This window comes from Trichomycterus rosablanca, chromosome 8, assembly GCF_030014385.1.
Source record: "Trichomycterus rosablanca isolate fTriRos1 chromosome 8, fTriRos1.hap1, whole genome shotgun sequence".
Taxonomy (NCBI): domain Eukaryota; kingdom Metazoa; phylum Chordata; class Actinopteri; order Siluriformes; family Trichomycteridae; genus Trichomycterus; species Trichomycterus rosablanca.
The window spans coordinates 21,622,812-21,641,876 of NC_085995.1; the positions used below are offsets into that span (position 1 = coordinate 21,622,812).

The following is a 19,065-nucleotide window of genomic DNA, read 5'->3' on the forward strand; positions in this document are numbered from 1 at the left end:
CGTGAACCAGCAACTGAAATATACACAAATCAGGGTAAACTGACCCACACTCAGTTACACATAAAGCAAATTATAGTAGGCCATATAACTGACGGTTTCACTGATCTCTGCATTTCTCTACTTTCTATACAAGTGCCTTGCACTACTAACCCCGGTCCTTACACAACCCACTTAATAGTTGTGTCTTTTCCAACCCAGCAGACTAGTGGCTAATTTTGTCTGCTACAGGCACTGGTAATTGTGCCTGCAAGAGGTGCCCAGCCGACCGGTAGCAAAGCTGAAATTCCAACTCTTGTGTGCTAGCGGAATATCCTGCTGCATCACCTGGGTGCTAAAATCAATAATTTTGTGTAAAGTGGAAACTGTTAAATGAGTTCAGCAGTGAGTCACATTAAGAGTTGCACCTCGTGAGCATTATGAGGAGGAAGTTTTTCTGTATATCATTGTTTCTTCCTTTCAGACTGGCCAGCTACTCTGTTGGCAAACCTAATATTTCTCTGAAGCCATGTTACCAGGATGTCTGGTCTGGCCGGGTCTGCTTTTCAGCTGGTGTGCAATGCCAGCACACTTATTTCTTTCTGGGAACTGACCCGGAGCCGTTTGTGTATTGTTGGTCCTGATAATTCCCTATCGTCCCTATGACAGCCCTACTCTGAGAGGACATGCAGAAAGTTTGACATGTTGGTCAAGGCCTTTATGAAATGGTAGTAGTTTGACATCAAGTCCAGAAAACTTCAGACCTGGTGTGTTGTGATCATTGCTGGACCTTAAAACATCCCATTTAGATGCATCTTAATGAACAAGTTTGACAGTCAGCTCTTTATTATTTGGATGGGGTAATTTCATTACCAAACCCTGTTACAGCTGTGCTATCACCCAACAGCCATAAAACTGGATGTCAACATGCCAAAAACAAGATGTTCTACCTGAACATAGGAGCCTAACTTCATATTAATTAATAATTTAAAATAAAATATTTACTTCTAAAACAGTTATACACTATATGAACAAAAGTATTGGGACACCTACACATTACACCTACAAGAGCATTTATGACATTCAATCCTTAAACCAAAGGCAGTAAAATGGAGTTGACCTTTTGCAGCTTTAACAGCTTTCATCCTTCAGGAAAGGCTTTCTTCAAGATTTGCAAGATTCAGTGTTTCTGAGGGAACTATTTCCTAATTCATCCAAAAAAGCATCTGTGATTTCAGACACTGATGTTGAACGAGAGGGCCTGGCTCACAATCTCTATTCTAGTTTATCCCACAAAGCTGGAAGCATATTGTCAAAAATGTTTTGGTATGCTAAAAATTAAGATATCTCTTCACTACAGGACTACAGGGGCCAAGGCCTATCTATCTGTTAGAGAGCAGAATTTATGGTTTGATTCCAGGTCCTGTGGAAGCAAGTGGCTTCAGACCACATTGTGCTAAACTTTCTGAAAGAATATTTAGTTTAGTTATTAGTTGTAATATTTTATTGGTTATTAATTCTTATAACAAGATGATTAGGTATTTTGCCATCTACTATAAATACTATTGTCAGAAGATTCAGGAAATCTGGATAAATCTCTAAAGAACAGACTGAAGTCCATGGTTATTTCAGAAAGACAATGCCAGGCCTCATATATGACACAACAGTGTGGCTTTGTAGGCACATAGTACATGTGTTTGACTGACCTAGCTGAAGTCCAGGTCTACTGTTGAATAAATGTGGGGCGTCTTATAGAGGAGAATCAGATAATGACATCCACAGAAGTTTGCACAGCTAAACTGTTTTTTCAAGCAAAAATGTACCAATCCCACCTGCTAAACTGCAACAGTTAGCATTAGCAGTGATATCAAATGTGTAATTAAGTGTAATTAATAGAAAGGTTGATGTAACTCTGGAAACATGCTTTTGTCCTGACTTTTTATCACTTTATTTTAAAGAAAGAATATGTGTCATAGTATTACATGTCCATCACTAATAAACTGACAGTGTAGTGTATGTAAAACACATAGCTCTGTTAAACACAAACATGTGACACATCGTGTGTCATTAAACGAGTCTTGTGCAATTTCATTTCACTTTAATGTGACATGTGCAACTTATAATTTAAATTTAAATTGGACATTTATTGGACATGTGCAATAGCTTCTTTTCCTGCTTCTGTTTTGTTTGAGTGATGTTTTATATTTATATTTGTATATAGTAGTATTATTGTTTGCTGTTGTTGTTTTTATTGCCCGAGGCGGGGTTGTATTTCAATTTTGTTGTGCAAGTGTACAAGTACAATGTGCAATTACAATAAAGGATTCATATTCGTATGTACGTGTAGAAATATTACTCTAATTCAACAGAAGCTGATAAAATGAAGAAACTAGTTAGACTAACATTAAATAGAATAGCTCTTTATAGTGTCAGTATTACTGATGATATGTTGGGTAATCTCTGCATACCTGCACATATTTGGTGTCTGACACATGTGCATATCCTAAATTTGTTTGGTTGTAACTATGTGCCTTCCACTTTGTCAAGAAAATACAACATTACAGGGCAAATATCAAAAAGTGTGTAAATCTAAAATACAATTTAAACATTTTCATACTTTGACATTGAAAATGGAATAATGCAAGTTAAATTATAATCACAATTATACTCTCAAATATATTTCATTGCTCTGCATGCATGGTCCTGGTAAGCGACATTACATTAGTTTATAATCTACAAGTTATATTTAAACTTTAAACTCTTAACATGTTTTAGATTTTTCATGTTTTCTAATCAAAGCCAAGTTTTTTATTGCTGACTTCCAGTGATCAAAATATGCTACAAATGTAGAAACCTGCTAATGAAAAGGAAATGGAAAGTGAACTTGTGACTTGAAGCAGCCAATGAGGTGAACGTCTCCACTACAGACTTGGTGCTTTTGTCATTTGACTTTTCATCAGCTCACCTAAAAGTACCATTTCATCTGTGAGGATGGCTCCACTCTGGATTCTTGTTTGTCTTTTCATGGAATGTAAGACACTTTTTTTTCACTTTTTGTATTGTTTGATAAACCTGTTGCTTTAGAATATTTTACACAGTTACACAGTTTTCCCTTTATAATTTTTGTCTTTACCAGCTCAAGCTGTGGCTTATGATAAACCATCATTTCTTCTTGTAAGACCTGGTGAGCTTGTTATTCTCAACTGCACATCATCTTTAAACTCAGATTCAATGGCTTGGTACAAGCAACATATTGGAGGAATTCCTCAGAAGCTGGGAGAAAGATTAGCATATAATGATGGCAAAAGTTCATCTGAGTTTAATATATCAGGACTAAAAGTGGAAACAACAGCAACTGGAATTTCTCTGTTAATTCTACATACAAATAAAGAAGATGAAGGATTTTACTTTTGTGTAACATTAGGCTTGAGCACTATTTCAATTTTCAACGGAACATTCTTATCTGTGACGGGTAATAAACTAAACTTTTTTTTCCTTTAAAGCTAATATAATATTTATTTATTTATGTTATGATACCCCAAGAAGCTTGCTATTATGTATAATATTTTTTGTAAATTTCAAACATCTAAATGCAAGTTTTCAAGTGAAAAAAACAGGTTATATGTACATTCCTTTTTTTATATAATTTATATAGTTTTTTTTCTACTCTCATTGTATTTTTTATGACATGAATTATTACAGTTTGGTTCAAGTAAATATTTCATATATCATTTTTTTTTATTATGAATTAAAATTAAGCATTATATCTTAAATCTTTATGTTCTGGTCATATAAATCCAACTTTAAACATTTTCAAATTAAATGCATATTGAATGTTTTTTTATATAATTGGGTTCTGAACAGGGAGTACATCTAGCTTTTACTTCAAAAATGGGTTTGGAAATTAATAATTAACAGAACATAAAGTTTTGATTCCTAATAATTTGATTGCATTTTATATGTTGTTTAGTGCTTAAGACTTTTATGTTGTATTTATGTTTATATTATACATACCAGGTGATCAAGATTTAACTGTATTAGTGAACCAGCATGCTGAGTTGGACTCAGTTCCTGCAGGAGAATCAGTAAATCTTCAGTGCTCGGTTTTCTCTGAGAGCAAAACAGCAGAACATCAAGTGCTCTGGTTCAGATCTGCTGAACCACAATCCCGTCCTCAAATCATTTATACTCATCACAACAGCAGCCATCAGTGTAAGACCAGTGCTTCTACATACACCTGTGTGTACAACTTCTCCAAGAGCATCCTCACCCTCAATGATACTGGTACCTACTACTGTGCTGTGGCCATGTGTGGAAAAATCATTTTTGGAAATGGAACAACTGTACAGATGGGTGAGCACTGATTTACCAACAATGTTTACATTAAGCATAAAACAATACAATACATGCTAACTGTACAGAATTGTAGTTCTTATTTATTTACTTATAAGTGGAAATGGTTAAAATTCTTTATATATTAAACACATTTTGTGTGTGTGTGTGTGTTTGTGTGTCACAGCATCTGGGGATTTTTTATCGATGTTCCTTGCTGTAGCTTTGGGGGTGTGCATAATTATGTTTTCCATTCAAGCTGTTTTAATCTGCAGAACTAGAAGCTGTAAACCATACAAAGGTAAGTCTACATTATAGAGGTATGTATTTAAAAATACTGTTATATTAATTTAAATTGTTTACATTTATATAAAAATATAGTTTGCCATATTTTCAAAGTGTATTTTTCTGATAAAGTCAACAAAATGCATTATATAATGTTGACTGTAAAAACTACAGTCATATAGAATACAGTTACAATAATGACTGTTAAAAGATAAAGTTGAGGTCCAACATTTCCAGATGCTTTTTCAGCTTTTTTTTTTTTATGGCAAACTTTTTAACAAGTCCAATTTATTAAAGTATAACTTGCAGTATGACTATTTCTGATTAAGGTTAAAGTGCTGTAAAAACGATTTGCCCCTTCTGGGATTCCTTTACTTTTGCATAATTATCATGCTTAATGTTTTTACAATGTCATACAAAAAAAGACAAGAACACAATGAAACACATTATCATGTCTTTAAAGATTTACAGTATATTATTTATGTTAACAGGTGAGCCATATTACAAACCTAATAACTGTTTGACCAATATTTATATTAATTAAGGTTTGAATAATTTACAAATACATTCACAATTTGTAAGCCATGCCATGTCATTTTTTAACTTTAACCAGATATCTGTCATTAATAAACACCCACAATCATTTACACCAGGCGTATCAAATAAAAAGGCGTTGTGGCTGCATGTTTAAATTTTTAAGCTGCGATTTATATGTAGTGGCTCTAATAAATAAATAGACAATTAGAAAATAAATACTTATACCTACCTTCTTCTTGTTCCTCAGCCTTTTGTCCTGTTTTTCGGTTACGGGGTCGGCATTTCCGGCTTCTTCCCTTTAGGGGTCGCCGGCGGGATTTGGCACAGTTTTTACGCCGGATGCCCTTCCTGACACAACCCTCCCTATTTATCCAGGCTTGGGACTGGCACTACAATGCACTGGTCAGTGCATCCCAGTGGCTAGGTAACTATGGGACAATTCAGTGTCTCCAATTAGCCTAGTGGCATGTCTTTGGACTGTGGGAGGAAACCGGAGCACCCGGAGGAAACCCACGCAGACACGGGGAGAACATGCAAACTCCGCACAGAAAGGACCTGGACCACCCCACCCGGGGATCGAACCCAGGACCTTTTCGCTGTGAGGCGACAGTGCTACCCACTTAGCCACCGTGCCGCCCTAAATACTTATACCTACCTATATCGGTTAAATGTATATCATTAAATGTATATTATAATAATATAAATCATATGTTTGATTTTTTTAAATCAACATTTTATAAACTTATTTTATAAACATATTTTCTTATTATAATTGTAATTATTTAAATAAGAGCTCCTTTTACTCTATTACAGATGACAAATCCCTTGTAGCTCTAAGTCCAGTTTCTACTTCTTGTTTGTATGTAGTCCCTGGAATGTTTTCTCTTAGGCCTTTTTCAGAAGGCGAGCTTTTAAAGCAGCTGGTGCTGATGGATTAGGCACATTTTTATCAGACTTGCTGCTCCAATCATTGTAACACCAATAACACCATTTTTTTTTTTTTAGTTTATTTGTGCTGCTTACGCCCTAGGCTATGGCTGTATGACCACCATAATAAAAGTACTAAACAATTTTACTTTTGAACTATACACTAAACAGTACTGTACAATAGTATTTATTGATCTAGCAAAACATTTTGATCTTAATTTCTCTTTAAATTTAACCAAGACTTAGGTTATGTGGTTTACTTGAATGACAGTGCATTGTCTTTTTTTTTTACCATAACTGTGCTCTGAGGTAAGAATCGCTCCTCTTTTACTCCTGCTGCTAAACGTATGATTGTTAAAATGTCTATACTGCCCTTGTTTGATTACGGTGACACGATCTACAGATTGACCTGCAAAACCACCCTTCACAAGCTTGATACTCTTTATCATTCAGCTATTTGATTTGTCACCACTGCCCCCAATACAACACACCATTGCTCCCTGTACTCTTTGGTTAAATGGCTTTCTTTGCATATGTGTCAGAATATCCACTCCTTTTGGTTACTCTCCCCCCTTATCAGTGTCTGTGGCCAAGTATCCTCTCAAGGTCCTCTCACTATATCAAAGTAAAAGCCCCTAAATCCAATACATTATTTGGTCAGATATTAAATTAATTTCCTGCTTTTAATGCCTGGAATCTGTTACAAAGAACTCTAAATCCTTAAAAGCAGCAACTGAAATCATCTAGTTTTAATCAAAGGCATGTTTAATTATACTTGTGATTGTGATGTCATGTCTGATGTTTTTTTTTTTTTTTCCTTATCTTTCCTTTCTTTCCATTGTCCCTCTTGTTCTTGGTCCTTAAACATCTAATCAGTTATAACAGGTGAAGCTGTGGTCTGCTTGGTATAAAAACCTGCAGCCACACCATTACTCTGCAGATAATATTAAACACAGCTTTTGTAAACAGAATTTAGTGGTTAATGAAAACTAAATCACGTGCCGCCTTAGATATAAGGGTCCTGATGAAGTTGTATATTTTTCTTCTATAGTGAGATCTCAACAAGGTTCTGTGGTAGAAAAATCAACTGACCAGGTAACCAATCAGACACTACACTACACTACACTACATTACACAATATATCTTATTACAAATGACACAAGTTGTGACATGTTGTAAAATGCTATATAACATGAATCTGGGATTTGGTCATTCTCTTGAACCTTAATTTCAACTGACAAGTTGACAAATACAGGGGGAGGATTTCCAGTGTTTTCACTCACCAACTGACCAAATTCTAAAATCAATTAAGAAATTGATGCTTCCAACACACTTTTAAATAAGTAAGGGCAGACACATGTTAATCAATGTTTTTATTGGTTTAGGAACTGAGGACACTTATTGTCCTCAGTGTCCTCAGTTATTATTTTTTTTTAATCTCATTTTGCCTGTCCCATTGTTTAGTGTGTTCCAGGCATTACATTTTCAATTTACAACATACAATCAAGTTGGTCAGTCAAAATACCTTTACCATAAAAAGTCATTACTTTGTACTTTTGTCAGTTTAATAAAAGTTCAAAATGATTAACAAATTACTATTTTGTTTCCGGAAACAGGGTTTTTAGTACACAGTGTATTATTATAAGACATTATAATTACAATCTTTTCTAACAGCCCTTTCATATGCAGTATATGTTTTGTTTATAATAAACATCTCATGTTTATTCCTGCAGGACTGTGATGCTGCAGAGCTAAATTACATTGCCTTACATTTTACTGATAAAAAAGCAAAAAAAGAGAGAGGAAAGAGAAACCCAGCCCAAGACTGTGTTTATTCTACAGTGAGGGACTCTTTTGCTACCTAGATTATATTTCTTATATTTGCAGAAGTAAAGTGTGTAATAAATGTTATAAATGTTAATGGTCCTATGTTTATAATGCAATGTTTCAAAGTACTTAAAATCATCTCGAATATCTGAACAACTAAAATGTTTTTGTCATAATTTGTCATCATTAAGATTGGTAAAAATAACATGTAACATATAGGGAGAAATGTAAAAGCATATGTTCAATAAACACGTCATATAAGAGCTGTTATGTAATTCCCAGTGCAACATGCTCAATAAATTGATCTACCCCTGTATCATTTTTTTCACAGATGAACATTCACTGTTTGAACATCGAGATTGTATACATACGAACTTTTTGTCAATGATCAATTATAATTTAGAAAATGTATTTAAATAGCATAAATAATGTTACAAATAAATCTATAAGAGACAGAATTCAGACAAGCCACTCAAGCACACACACCCACTCTATGCCTATAAAGCCACACTGATGTAACTTGTGTAGAATGAGGCCTGACATTGTCCTTCTGAAATAGACATGAAGTTCTTGGGGAAAGATGTCATCTTGATGGCAGCATATCTCTCCAAATCACCAACATACACATCTGCATGTCATGATTGGAGCATCTGTGTGCTCTGGAGCTCCTGTGTGTGTGTGTGTGTGTGCCATACCCCCCTCTCCTCAGTCTCCAGCCAGCTCCCCTCTCTTGATTGGTTCCCTGGGCTAATTAGCACCAGCTGCTGGGTATTTAAGAAAGGCACTGGGAAAGGCTGGTTGGAGACTATTCTGGAGACTAATCTGTATTTCTGTGCAATATTAATGTGTGGTTTCCTATTAGCATAATACAGTTTTAAGTTGCATTTCTTGACTCAACGTCAGACTATGGCAAAGATTTTTCAAGAGTATTCTCAAGTACTGCCTGGCCTAATGAATCTAATGCAATAAGAAGATGGTTGGGTAAAATTGAGTGGGAAAAGCACAAAACAGTACACAACCTGCCATGTTTGAACAATGTAGTTGGGCAGTTGTGGTTTAAAGGAGTCAGAAATGTATTCTTGGCACAATTAGACTCTCTTATACTATACTAAACATTGAGTAAATGCTGCAGCCTATCTAAATACTGTTGTTAATCACATGCATCCCTTTATAGCCTGATAATGGTTACTTCTTTCATAATAATTCAAAGTGCCACAAAGTACAAGTCATCTCAAACTGTTTGTGACGTAGCTGCTGCAAAATCATCTCAGCAGTGAGCCATAAGTTGTGTCCTTCTACATTTGCTTCGTGGTCAGCAGAGGGGGCATGGAGAAACCCCATAGAAAATCTGGTAAGATTTGAAGAAGGAGGTTGCAGTACACAAATCCAAGAATATCAATCAACTTGAGGCTATTAACCATGAAGAATGGACTAAGATTCCTCAGGAACACCAGAGCCAGAGGCTAATGCCTGGCTATGCATCACATTTGCAGCAGGTCATAACAGCAAGATGGTGCTCTACGACACTTGTCATGAAGGGGTTGAAGAATTTTAAGACTGCATTAGTCATTAAAAGTGGCATTTTGTGTTGAATTTGAAGATACCACTTGTTTTATTAGTAGTGTTGAACTACCTAAATTGTTTCTGTTCTGTCATTAATGTAACCAAAGTGTGAAACAAAACACTAAAAAAATGTATAAATAAATCACTTTGCATGTCATTGTTCTTCTGACATCTACTGGTAGAAAAGTAAAATTGCATTTCTGATTTGACAAAACGATAAATAATGAATACTGGCTCTTGTTGGGCTTTTGCTTGATGGCTCACTGGTTTTACACGCCATGGTGTCCATACCTTAGTGACACCTGCAGGTTTTGTGAGACTGATATGTTTTGTTTCCACTGGCTCAGATGTTGGCATCCTTTATTGTTTTTTAGGAAATCAGCCAGTGTTGCAGCACCATTTTAGCTATCATAGAGTAACCACCCTGGAAGGGCTATAGATGGTGTAACTGTACCCTTTTAAACAAAGCCCCAATAACAGCTCTGCGTAACGAGCGTTAGGATTTGAGGGAGTTTGACAAGGGCCAAATTGTGATGGCTAGAAGACTGGGTCAGAGCATCTCCAAAACTGCAGCTCTTGTGGGGTGTTCCCAGTCTGCAGTGGTCAGTATCTATCAAAAGTGGTCCAAGGAAGGAAAAGTGGTAAACTGACGACAGGGTCATGGGCCTCCAAGGCTCATTGATGCACGTGGGGAGCGAAGGCTGGCACGTGTGGTCCGATCCAACAGACGAGCTACTGTAGCTCAAATTGCTGAAGAAGTGAATGCTGGTTCTGACAGAAAGGTGTCAGAATAGACAGTGCATCATGGTTTGTTGCGTATGGGGCAGCATAGCCGCAGACCAGTCAGGGTGCCCATGCTAACCCCAAAAGTTCCAACAATGGGCACATGAGCATCGGAACTGGACCACCGAGCAATGGAGGAAGGTGGCCTGGTCTGATGAATCATGTTTTTTTGTTTTTTTTACATCACGTGGATGACCGGGTGTGTGTGCGTGTCGCTTACCTGGGGAACACATGGCACCATGCTGCACTATGGGAAGAAGGCAAGCCGGCGGAGGCAGTGTGATGCTTTGGGCAATGTTCTGCTGAAAAACCTTGGGTCCTGCCATCCATGTGGATGTTACTTTGACACGTACCACCTACCTAAGCATTGTTGCACACCATGTACACCCTTTCACAGAAGCAGTATTCCATGATGGCTGTGGCCTCTTTCAGCAGAATAATGCATCCTGCCACAAAGCAAGAATGGTTCAGGAATGGTTTGTGGAGCACAATGAGTTTGAGGTGTTGACTTGTCCTCCAAATTCCCCAGATCTCAATCCAATCGAGCATCTGTGGGATGTGCTGGACACACAAGTCTGATTCATGGAGGCCCCACCTCACAACTTACAGGAGTTAAAGGATCTGCTGCTAACATCTTGGTGCCAGATACCACAGCACACCTTCAGAGGTCTAGTGGAGTCCCTGCCTTGATGGCAGCAAAAGGGGGACCAACACAATATTAGGAAGGTGGTCATAATGGTTTGCCTGATTGGTGTATAATTAATGTATTACAGCTCTTAGCAGTTGTTAAGGCTGAAACACATGAATTCAGTAATTAGAAGGGGTGTTCCAACACTAGGGTAGTCTATATAGTGTATGTATCTGTGGAATAAATGTCTCTTGTATTTTTTTATGTGAGCTTGTGGATTGTGATATACCCTATTACACTAATTCTGAGCATGCCCCACCATTCAAACATCATCTGGTCAGTGGGGTGGTATAATAATTCCTATCAATTAATAAATAAGGTGCAAAGGGGTAACAAAGTAAACAGAACAACATATGGTTTACAGTCAGTAATTGTATACCCACAAAGTTTATCTGCATGGTGGGTGTAGCTTATAAAATGAACAAGTATTGTACCTATCAGACGTGTATTTTATATAGTGCCCAATCATAAATTCCTTCAAACACAAGCACAGTTCATGAATTAAACTAATGCAGACATAAAGAATTACATCCTAAATGCTGTTATTATTATTATTATTATTATTATTATTATTATTATTATTATTATTACTATTATTACTTTGATTTCATTTTAATGTTTTCCCACTGTTTTATCCTTGTTGATAACACACCCCGAACAGTTATGCCAATTGGCTATGCCATGGTTGGTGTTCACTGAAGCCCTGTGAATTGACCTCCTGTCTGATGTATTTATAATTTGTTCCTAATGTTTCCTGGTGGAACTGGACCTGCCACAACTCAGACCAGGATAAAGTAGTTAATGAAATTGAAAAATTCAGTAAAATTACCACTAAGGCTAATGTTTGACTCATGAAGATAAAGCTAACTGAAGTGGTTCACATTAATAATAATAATGCCACCCACTGAGAACAGTTTAGTCAAAGGCACGGAGAGAAACCTTCCACCAGAGGACCTTAAGGAGTGAGAGGCATCTTACTGTCTGTTTTATTATACCTCCTCCTTCAAAATATCTGTTAAGAATATTTACTATTTTTACTATCATGCGATTTAAACAGCAAAATAGTCTGCCCACTAGAGCTAGGTACTTCCGCTGTCTAGCCAAAATCTGTCTTCTTGGTTAGGCCCATCAAAAAAAAAAAATTATGTGTGACATGTGGGTGAATATAAATACCATGTAGTTCTCACTTTAGTTTAGGAATTTAACCTCGCCTCGAATGCATCTGTATTCTGTTGTTAATTAAGACAAACACAGATCAAATTAAACATGAACAATATCTGGGCCCTGATTTTAATTCTAAGCAACACAGGTGAGTAATGTTTTATTTTTATAATCTTTAAAGGTTCTGTAAAATTATTTCCGATTATTTTACATGATTTATGCTCAATGATCAGTAATGATTTATTTAAAAAATAATACAATTGCTTGCTTAGTTTAAGGCTTTTGTTTTTTGTAGATGCTGTCCAACCTCACAAATGCAACAGTAAACCAAAAGTCTCTACAAACCCAGCAAAGGTTTATCAGCCAAATAAGGAGCTCACTGTGAATAGTGGGGAATCTGCTGTTTTACATTGTTGTGTTGTTGGTGAAAAAAACAGAGAAATTGTTTGGTACAAGCAACCAACTGGGGAAAAGCCTCGGATTATGGCAAAGTGGTATAAAGGTGAAAGTATTGGAGATACTTTTTATAATGAATTCAAAAACTCTCGTTTTCACATTGAAACAAACTTACATTGCAACAACATGAATATTTTTAACACCAGTAAGTCAGATGAAGCAATGTACTACTGTGGACTCACAGCACCAGAACTTGTGTTTGCAGATGGGACTTACTTATCAATTAAAGGTAACTATTTTTATTCAACATTAATTAAACAACTAGTTCTTTTACCCTTTTTTTCATTATTTAATCTTCAACTTTAAAGCTAGGACTGAACCATTGAATTTCATGTCTACTTCTGCAGTAACAGTTTTGAACTCAGCATTTTAGTAAATCATTTATTCAAAATGTAATTAGATGTGCATGTTACGCAGAAATATTTAAACCTGTTTTGTTTGATAATTCGGTGCCACATAAAACAGTTCTTGATAACAGCACAGACTTGAGCACCCAACAAAAGATGGGTAAGGTGTATTAGTTCATTATTGTTTACTTATTATTTATTCATGACACACATTGAACAATCGGAACACATTTAACAAGAACATTTTTGTTTGTTTTGTTTGATAATTCAGTGCCATATGAAACAACAGTCCTCGATAACAGCACGGACATGATCACCCAACAAAAGATTGGTAAGGTTTATTAGTTCATTATCATTTACTTATTATCCATGATACACATTGAATAATCAGACCACAATGAACAAGAAAATAATGAGTAAAATAACAATTTCAGACCCGACAGTGATTGGTTTGGGAACGGCTTTGAGTCTGTGTGGCCTTTTTATTTTTTGCCCCTTTTGTTTCACATTGAAAAGAGAAAAATGCAGATGTAAGTTGCTTTTATTATTATTATTATTATTATTATTATTATTATTATTATTATTATTATTTTGGTAATTCTTGATATTTATTAGAAATTCTAATAAGTGTGTTTCTGGTTTAATAGTAAATGCTACTAAAAACAAACTGAATGAGCAAGGTGAGTGTACAGCTACAGTTCAAATCTTTGAATTTCTAATTTTACCATTTCTAATTTTAACATGGTCTCTAATTTTTTGTGCTTTTTTTTACAGTTCATTTGTTTAATATTTTAAAGTGGAAAAAAAAACTTTTTCAATTTTTTTCTACATTTAAGCTATATATTAATAATAATATTTATTATTATTTCAGTTATTTATATATTTTTGTATACATCTAATATCAATTATAATTTCACATATGCATGGTTAAGTCATTAATGATAATTATGCTGGTTATGCCAATATAGAAGTAGTACTTTGCATTATTTGCTGTGTGTGTGTGAAACCTGCATTGTCTTATATTTTGTTTTATTATTTTTTAAGGAATATTACATTTTGCATCCCTGAATTTCTCTAAGAGAAGAGAAAACACTGAAAGAACAGCAAATAGCTTGTTGGAAGATTGTGTGTACACAGTTGTGAATTACACTGAATGATCACTGGATTAGGAACGCCTGGAACATGGCATATGAAGCCTGTAATTGGTGGTTATGTCATCATTGGCTCTCATATAAGGTGTTGACCTGTCCACTGCACAGCAGAAGGCGAAATTTACCAGCTATACATAAACAAAGCAACTTAAGCGACTTTAACCAAGGACAGAGTGTTGGTGCCCAGAGGTGTGGTGCCAGTATTTCAGCAACAGCTGCACTTGTGGGCTGTTCCCGTACCACATTATAACAGATGTACCAAGAGTGGAGAAACCATCAACAAAAATTGAGCCAAAAGTCACACAGCTTCCAGTCATGTGCCGTTGATAAAATAGACCTTTATCTAAAATGTAATTTGTTTAATACAAGGCTTTTGTGATTGTGATTTAAATGACTTTAAAAATAAATGTGATGCACCTGCTTATAAAAATATTGGCTGTCATCTGTTTGATCCCAAATAGCTTAACATTACAAAAACTTAAGTATGCAGGTTTTTTATGTCTACCAAATGGGTAAATGTACAGTAAATGCAAATCCTTAAAATAAATATGCTTCCACAATACTTTTAACTTGTATTGTGGTCTGAAAAGTTGACGTTTATGATTAACACTAAATGGCAATAAATATGTAGACAATGCTTCTAATTACTGAGTTCACATGGTTCAGCCCCACACATTAATATAATGGTGATCATAAGGTGTATAAATCAGTAAAATAAATTATATGCTTTATAAATTACGTAAGAACAGTCTGTTAGAGCAAACACTCTGTGCCCCTGTGCCCAAATTAAGGTCTTTAAAGACATGATTTTACAGACATGGTTTTAGTGTTGTTGTTTTTACATAATGGTTACCCTTATTGACCTCTTTATCAGACACACATACACTGTTAGGACACAAACGATACTGAAGTGGCTTTTTTGGGCAGGTCTCTGAATGTCTTAAAGTGGCCCAACTAAAGCACAAACTTAAACCATTTCAAAAATCTGTGAAGAGACCTGTGGATAGCGATTTACAGATGTTTGCCATCCACTTTGATAAAGTTAATCAAGAAGACTTGCAGCTGTGATTACTGGCAAAAAGGTCTGAATATGTTTGTGGATAAGAGATTTTAGCTTTTGATTTTAAATATTTTTTTTAAATCTGCAAAAGCATGATGTCACTTCATCATTATGGGTTTCAATAAGTGTAGATTGGTTTAAAAATTCAATAATTATATATATTGAAAATAAATATATATTCAAAATCAAATCCACAAGACAATAATAGTGTGCTGAAGATAAAGGCTTACAGATGCAAGAAAAAGTAAAGTGAACCCTTTTGAATTACCTGGATTTCTGCCTTAATTATGTGATAAATGTTGTCTGTAGTCACAATCTAACTGAATTAATAACACAGTCATACTGTTCATGTTTTACTGAGCACATTAAGCAAACATCCACAGTGCGGGAAGAAAAAGTAAGTGAATTTAATAACCTGTGGATTAATTTTTAGAAGCATTTACCAACACCAAACATTCCTATAGCTGCAAATAAGATTTGCACAATGTTGATTAATTTTAGAACACAAATTTGTATCAGGTCTTCAAAATGTCCAGGCCCTGAGGCAGTAGAGCAGCCCCAACCCATGATACTTCCTCCTCTAAGCTTCACAGTTGGAATAAGGTTTTGTTTCAACACTGCTGGACCTGCACCAATCTTACCTACCCATCACATGTTACCATGTCATTGTCAAGCGGGGGTCTACGGGACAAGACAAGAGGGGCGGACACACACGCAGAGATAAAAACTAACTAAGAATTTATTAGTAATAAAAGTTAATCACAAGAGCTAGTAACCTAGATAGTAACGAGAGCTAAACACAAGAGCTAGTAACCTAGCTAGTAACGAGAGCTAAACACAAGAGCTAGTAACCTAGCTAGTAACGAGAGCTAAACACAAGAGCTAATAACCTAGCTAGTAACCTAGCTAGTAACGAGAGCTAAACATGAGAGCTAGTAACCTAGCTAGTAACGAGAGCTAAACACGAGAGCTAGTAACCTAGCTAGAAACGAGAGCTAAACACGAAAGCTAGTAACCTAGCTAGTAACGAGAGCTAAACACGAGAGCTAGTAACCTAGCTAGTAATGAGAGCTAGTAACCTAGCTAGTAACGAGAGCTAAACACGAGAGCTAGTAACCTAGCTAGTAACGAGAGCTAGTAACCTAGCTAGTAACGAGAGCTAAACACGAGAGCAAGTAACCTAGCTAGTAACGAGAGCTAAACACGAGAGCTAGTAACCTAGCTAGTAACGAGAGCTAAACAGAAGAGCTAGTAACCTAGCTGGTAACGAGAGCTAAACACGAGAGCTAGTAACCTAGATAGTAACGAGAGCTAAACACGAGAGCTAGTAACCTAGCTAGTAACGAGAGCTAGTAACCTAGCTAGTAACGAGAGCTAGTAACCTAGCTAGTAATGAGAGCTAAACACGAGAGCTAGTAACCTAGCTAGTAACGAGAGCTAAACACAAGAGCTATTAACCTAGCTAGTAACGAGAGCTAAACACGAGAGCCAGTAACCTAGCTAGTAACGAGAGCTAAACACGAGAGCCAGTAACCTAGCTAGTAACGAGAGCTAAACACGAGAGCCAGTAACCTAGCTAGTAACGAGAGCTAAACACGAGAGCCAGTAACCTAGCTAGTAACGAGAGCTAAACACGAGAGCCAGTAACCTAGCTAGTAACGAGAGCTAAACACGAGCCAGTAACCTAGCTAGTAACGAGAGCTAAACACGAGAGCCAGTAACCTAGCTAGTAACGAGAGCTAAACACGAGAGCCAGTAACCTAGCTAGTAACGAGAACTAAACACAAGAGCCAGTAACATAGCTAGTAACGAGAACTAAACACAAGAGCTAGTAACCTAGCTAGTAACGAGAGCTAAACACGAGAGCCAGTAACCTAGCTAGTAACGAGAACTAAACACAAGAGCCAGTAACATAGCTAGTAACGAGAACTAAACACAAGAGCTAGTAACATAGCTAGTAAGGAGAACTAAACACAAGAACTAGTAACATAGCTAGTAACGAGAACTAAACAGAAGAGCTAGTATAACATGACTTAGCATAACTTAACAAGACCTAGAAACATGACTTAGCATAACTTAACAAGACCTAGAAACATGACTTAGCATAACAAGACCTAGAAACATGAGCTAGAAACAAAATCCATACCCAGCCCAAATGAAACGCGTACACAAACCAAAGTCAAACCAAACTGGAGACAAATAGCTCCCGTCAGTCTTTTACTCCAGCTCTCCTTTTAAATGTTCCTCAATGAGGAGCAGCTGGGGCTGATTAGTCCCAGAGAAGGGGTGTGGCAGGAGACAGTGTGTTCTCCCTGAGAGGGGGGCGTGGCACACAGGAGCTCAGCGTCACAGAAGCCCCCCCCTGAAGGCACTACTCCTGGAGTGCCTTCCAAAAAAAAAAAAAAAAAAACGAGGAGGTCTTGGGCCCTGCAGGGCAAATTTAAAGTCATTTAAAAAGTTCTTAGGCAGGCATGACATAAACCCTGGAACGCAGGCCGCAGACGGAAAACCAGAGGCGCCATCGGGGGGCGCCAACGAGAGTTCAAAAGCACCGTCGGGGGCACTATTGAGGAGCCAAAAGCACCATCTAGGGGTGCCAACTTGAGAACAAAAACCAGCTGCGTTGAGCCTGGCAAAGATGCTTTGGGAGTCAGCTGCGAGGACCCTGGAGAAGAGGCGTCCGGAGTCAGCTGCGAGGACCCTGGCGAAGAGGCGTCCGGAGTCAGCTGCGAGGACCCTGGCGAAGAGGCGTCCGGAGTCAGCTGTGAGGACTCTTGAGAAGAGGTCAGCTGCGAGGACCCTTGAGAAGAGGCATCTGAAATAAGCTGCAAAAACACTGGAGAAACGTCATTAATTAGCTGCAAAAACCCTTGAGAAACTCCTCGAGTCAGCTGAGGGGACCCTGGAGAGGCGTCCGGAGTCAGCTGCGAAAATCCTCGAGTCAGCTGCGAGGACCATGGAGAGGCGTCTGGAGTCAGCTGCGAAAATCCTTGAGAAACTCTTTGTCAGCTGCGAGGACCTAGGAGAGGCGTCCGGAATCAGCTGCGAAAATCCTTGAGAAGCGTCCTGAAACAGCTGCTTGGGCCCTGGTGAGGCATCTTGAATCAGCTGCTTGGACCCTGGAGTGGCGTCCTGAATCAGCTGCTTGGACCCTGGTGAGGCGTCCTGAATCAGCTGCTTGGACCCTGGTGAGGCGTCTTGAAATCAGCTGCTTGGACCCTGAAGTGGCGTCCTGAATCAGCTGCTTGGACCCTGGTGAGGCGTCCTGAATCAGCTGCTTGGACCCTGGTGAGGCGTCTTGAAATCAGCTGCTTGGACCCTGAAGTGGCGTCCTAAATCAGCTGCTTGGACCCTGGTGAGGCGTCCTGAATCAGCTGCTTGGACCCTGAAGTGGCGTCCTGAATCAGCTGCTTGGACCCTGGTGAGGCGTCTTGAATCAGCTGCTTGGACCCTGAAGTGGCGTCCTGAATCAGCTGCTTGGACCCTGGTGAGGCGTCTTGAAATCAGCTGCTTGGACCCTGAAGTTGCGTCCTGAATCAGCTGCTTGGACCCTGGTGAGGCGTCTTGAATCAGCTGCTTGGACCCTGAAGTGGCGTCCTGAATCAGCTGCTTGGACCCTGGTGAGGCGTCTTGAATCAGCTGCTTGGACCCTGAAGTGGCGTCCTGAATCAGCTGCTTGGACCCTGGTGAGGCGTCTTGAATCAGCTAATTGGACCCTGAAGTGGCGTCCTGAATCAGCTGCTTGGACCCTGGTGAGGCGTCTTGAAATCAGCTGCTTGGACCCTGAAGTGGCATCCTGAATCAGCTGCTTGGACCCTGGTGAGGCGTCTTGAATCAGCTGCTTGGACCCTGAAGTGGCATCGTGAATCAGCTGCTTGAACCCTGGTGAGGTGTCTTGAATCAGCTGCTTGGACCCTGAAGTGGCGTCTTGAATCAGCTGCTTGGACCCTGAAGTGGCGTCCTGAATCAGCT

The 19,065-nt window shown here is 37.9% G+C and overlaps 2 protein-coding genes across 2 annotated transcripts in view; both read left to right on the forward strand.

Annotated features, from left to right (window-relative positions):
* LOC134318684 (tyrosine-protein phosphatase non-receptor type substrate 1-like) overlaps positions 1–7,922 on the forward strand; it is an 89,540-nt gene extending 81,618 nt beyond the window's left edge. Inside the window, exons 5-6 of the mRNA XM_062999622.1 lie at positions 7,109–7,152; positions 7,791–7,922. Of these exons, the coding sequence (XP_062855692.1) occupies positions 7,109–7,152; positions 7,791–7,922 (176 nt within the window). The remainder of the gene's footprint in view (positions 1–7,108; positions 7,153–7,790) is intronic.
* Positions 3,106–4,340, forward strand: LOC134319634 (uncharacterized; the record flags this gene model as incomplete). The annotated part of the gene is made up of 2 exons (XM_063000928.1): positions 3,106–3,448; positions 3,994–4,340. Coding segments are annotated over 2 exons (690 nt in total), but the record flags the coding sequence as incomplete, so codon positions are not given.
* Positions 7,923–19,065: the final 11,143 nt, after the last annotated feature.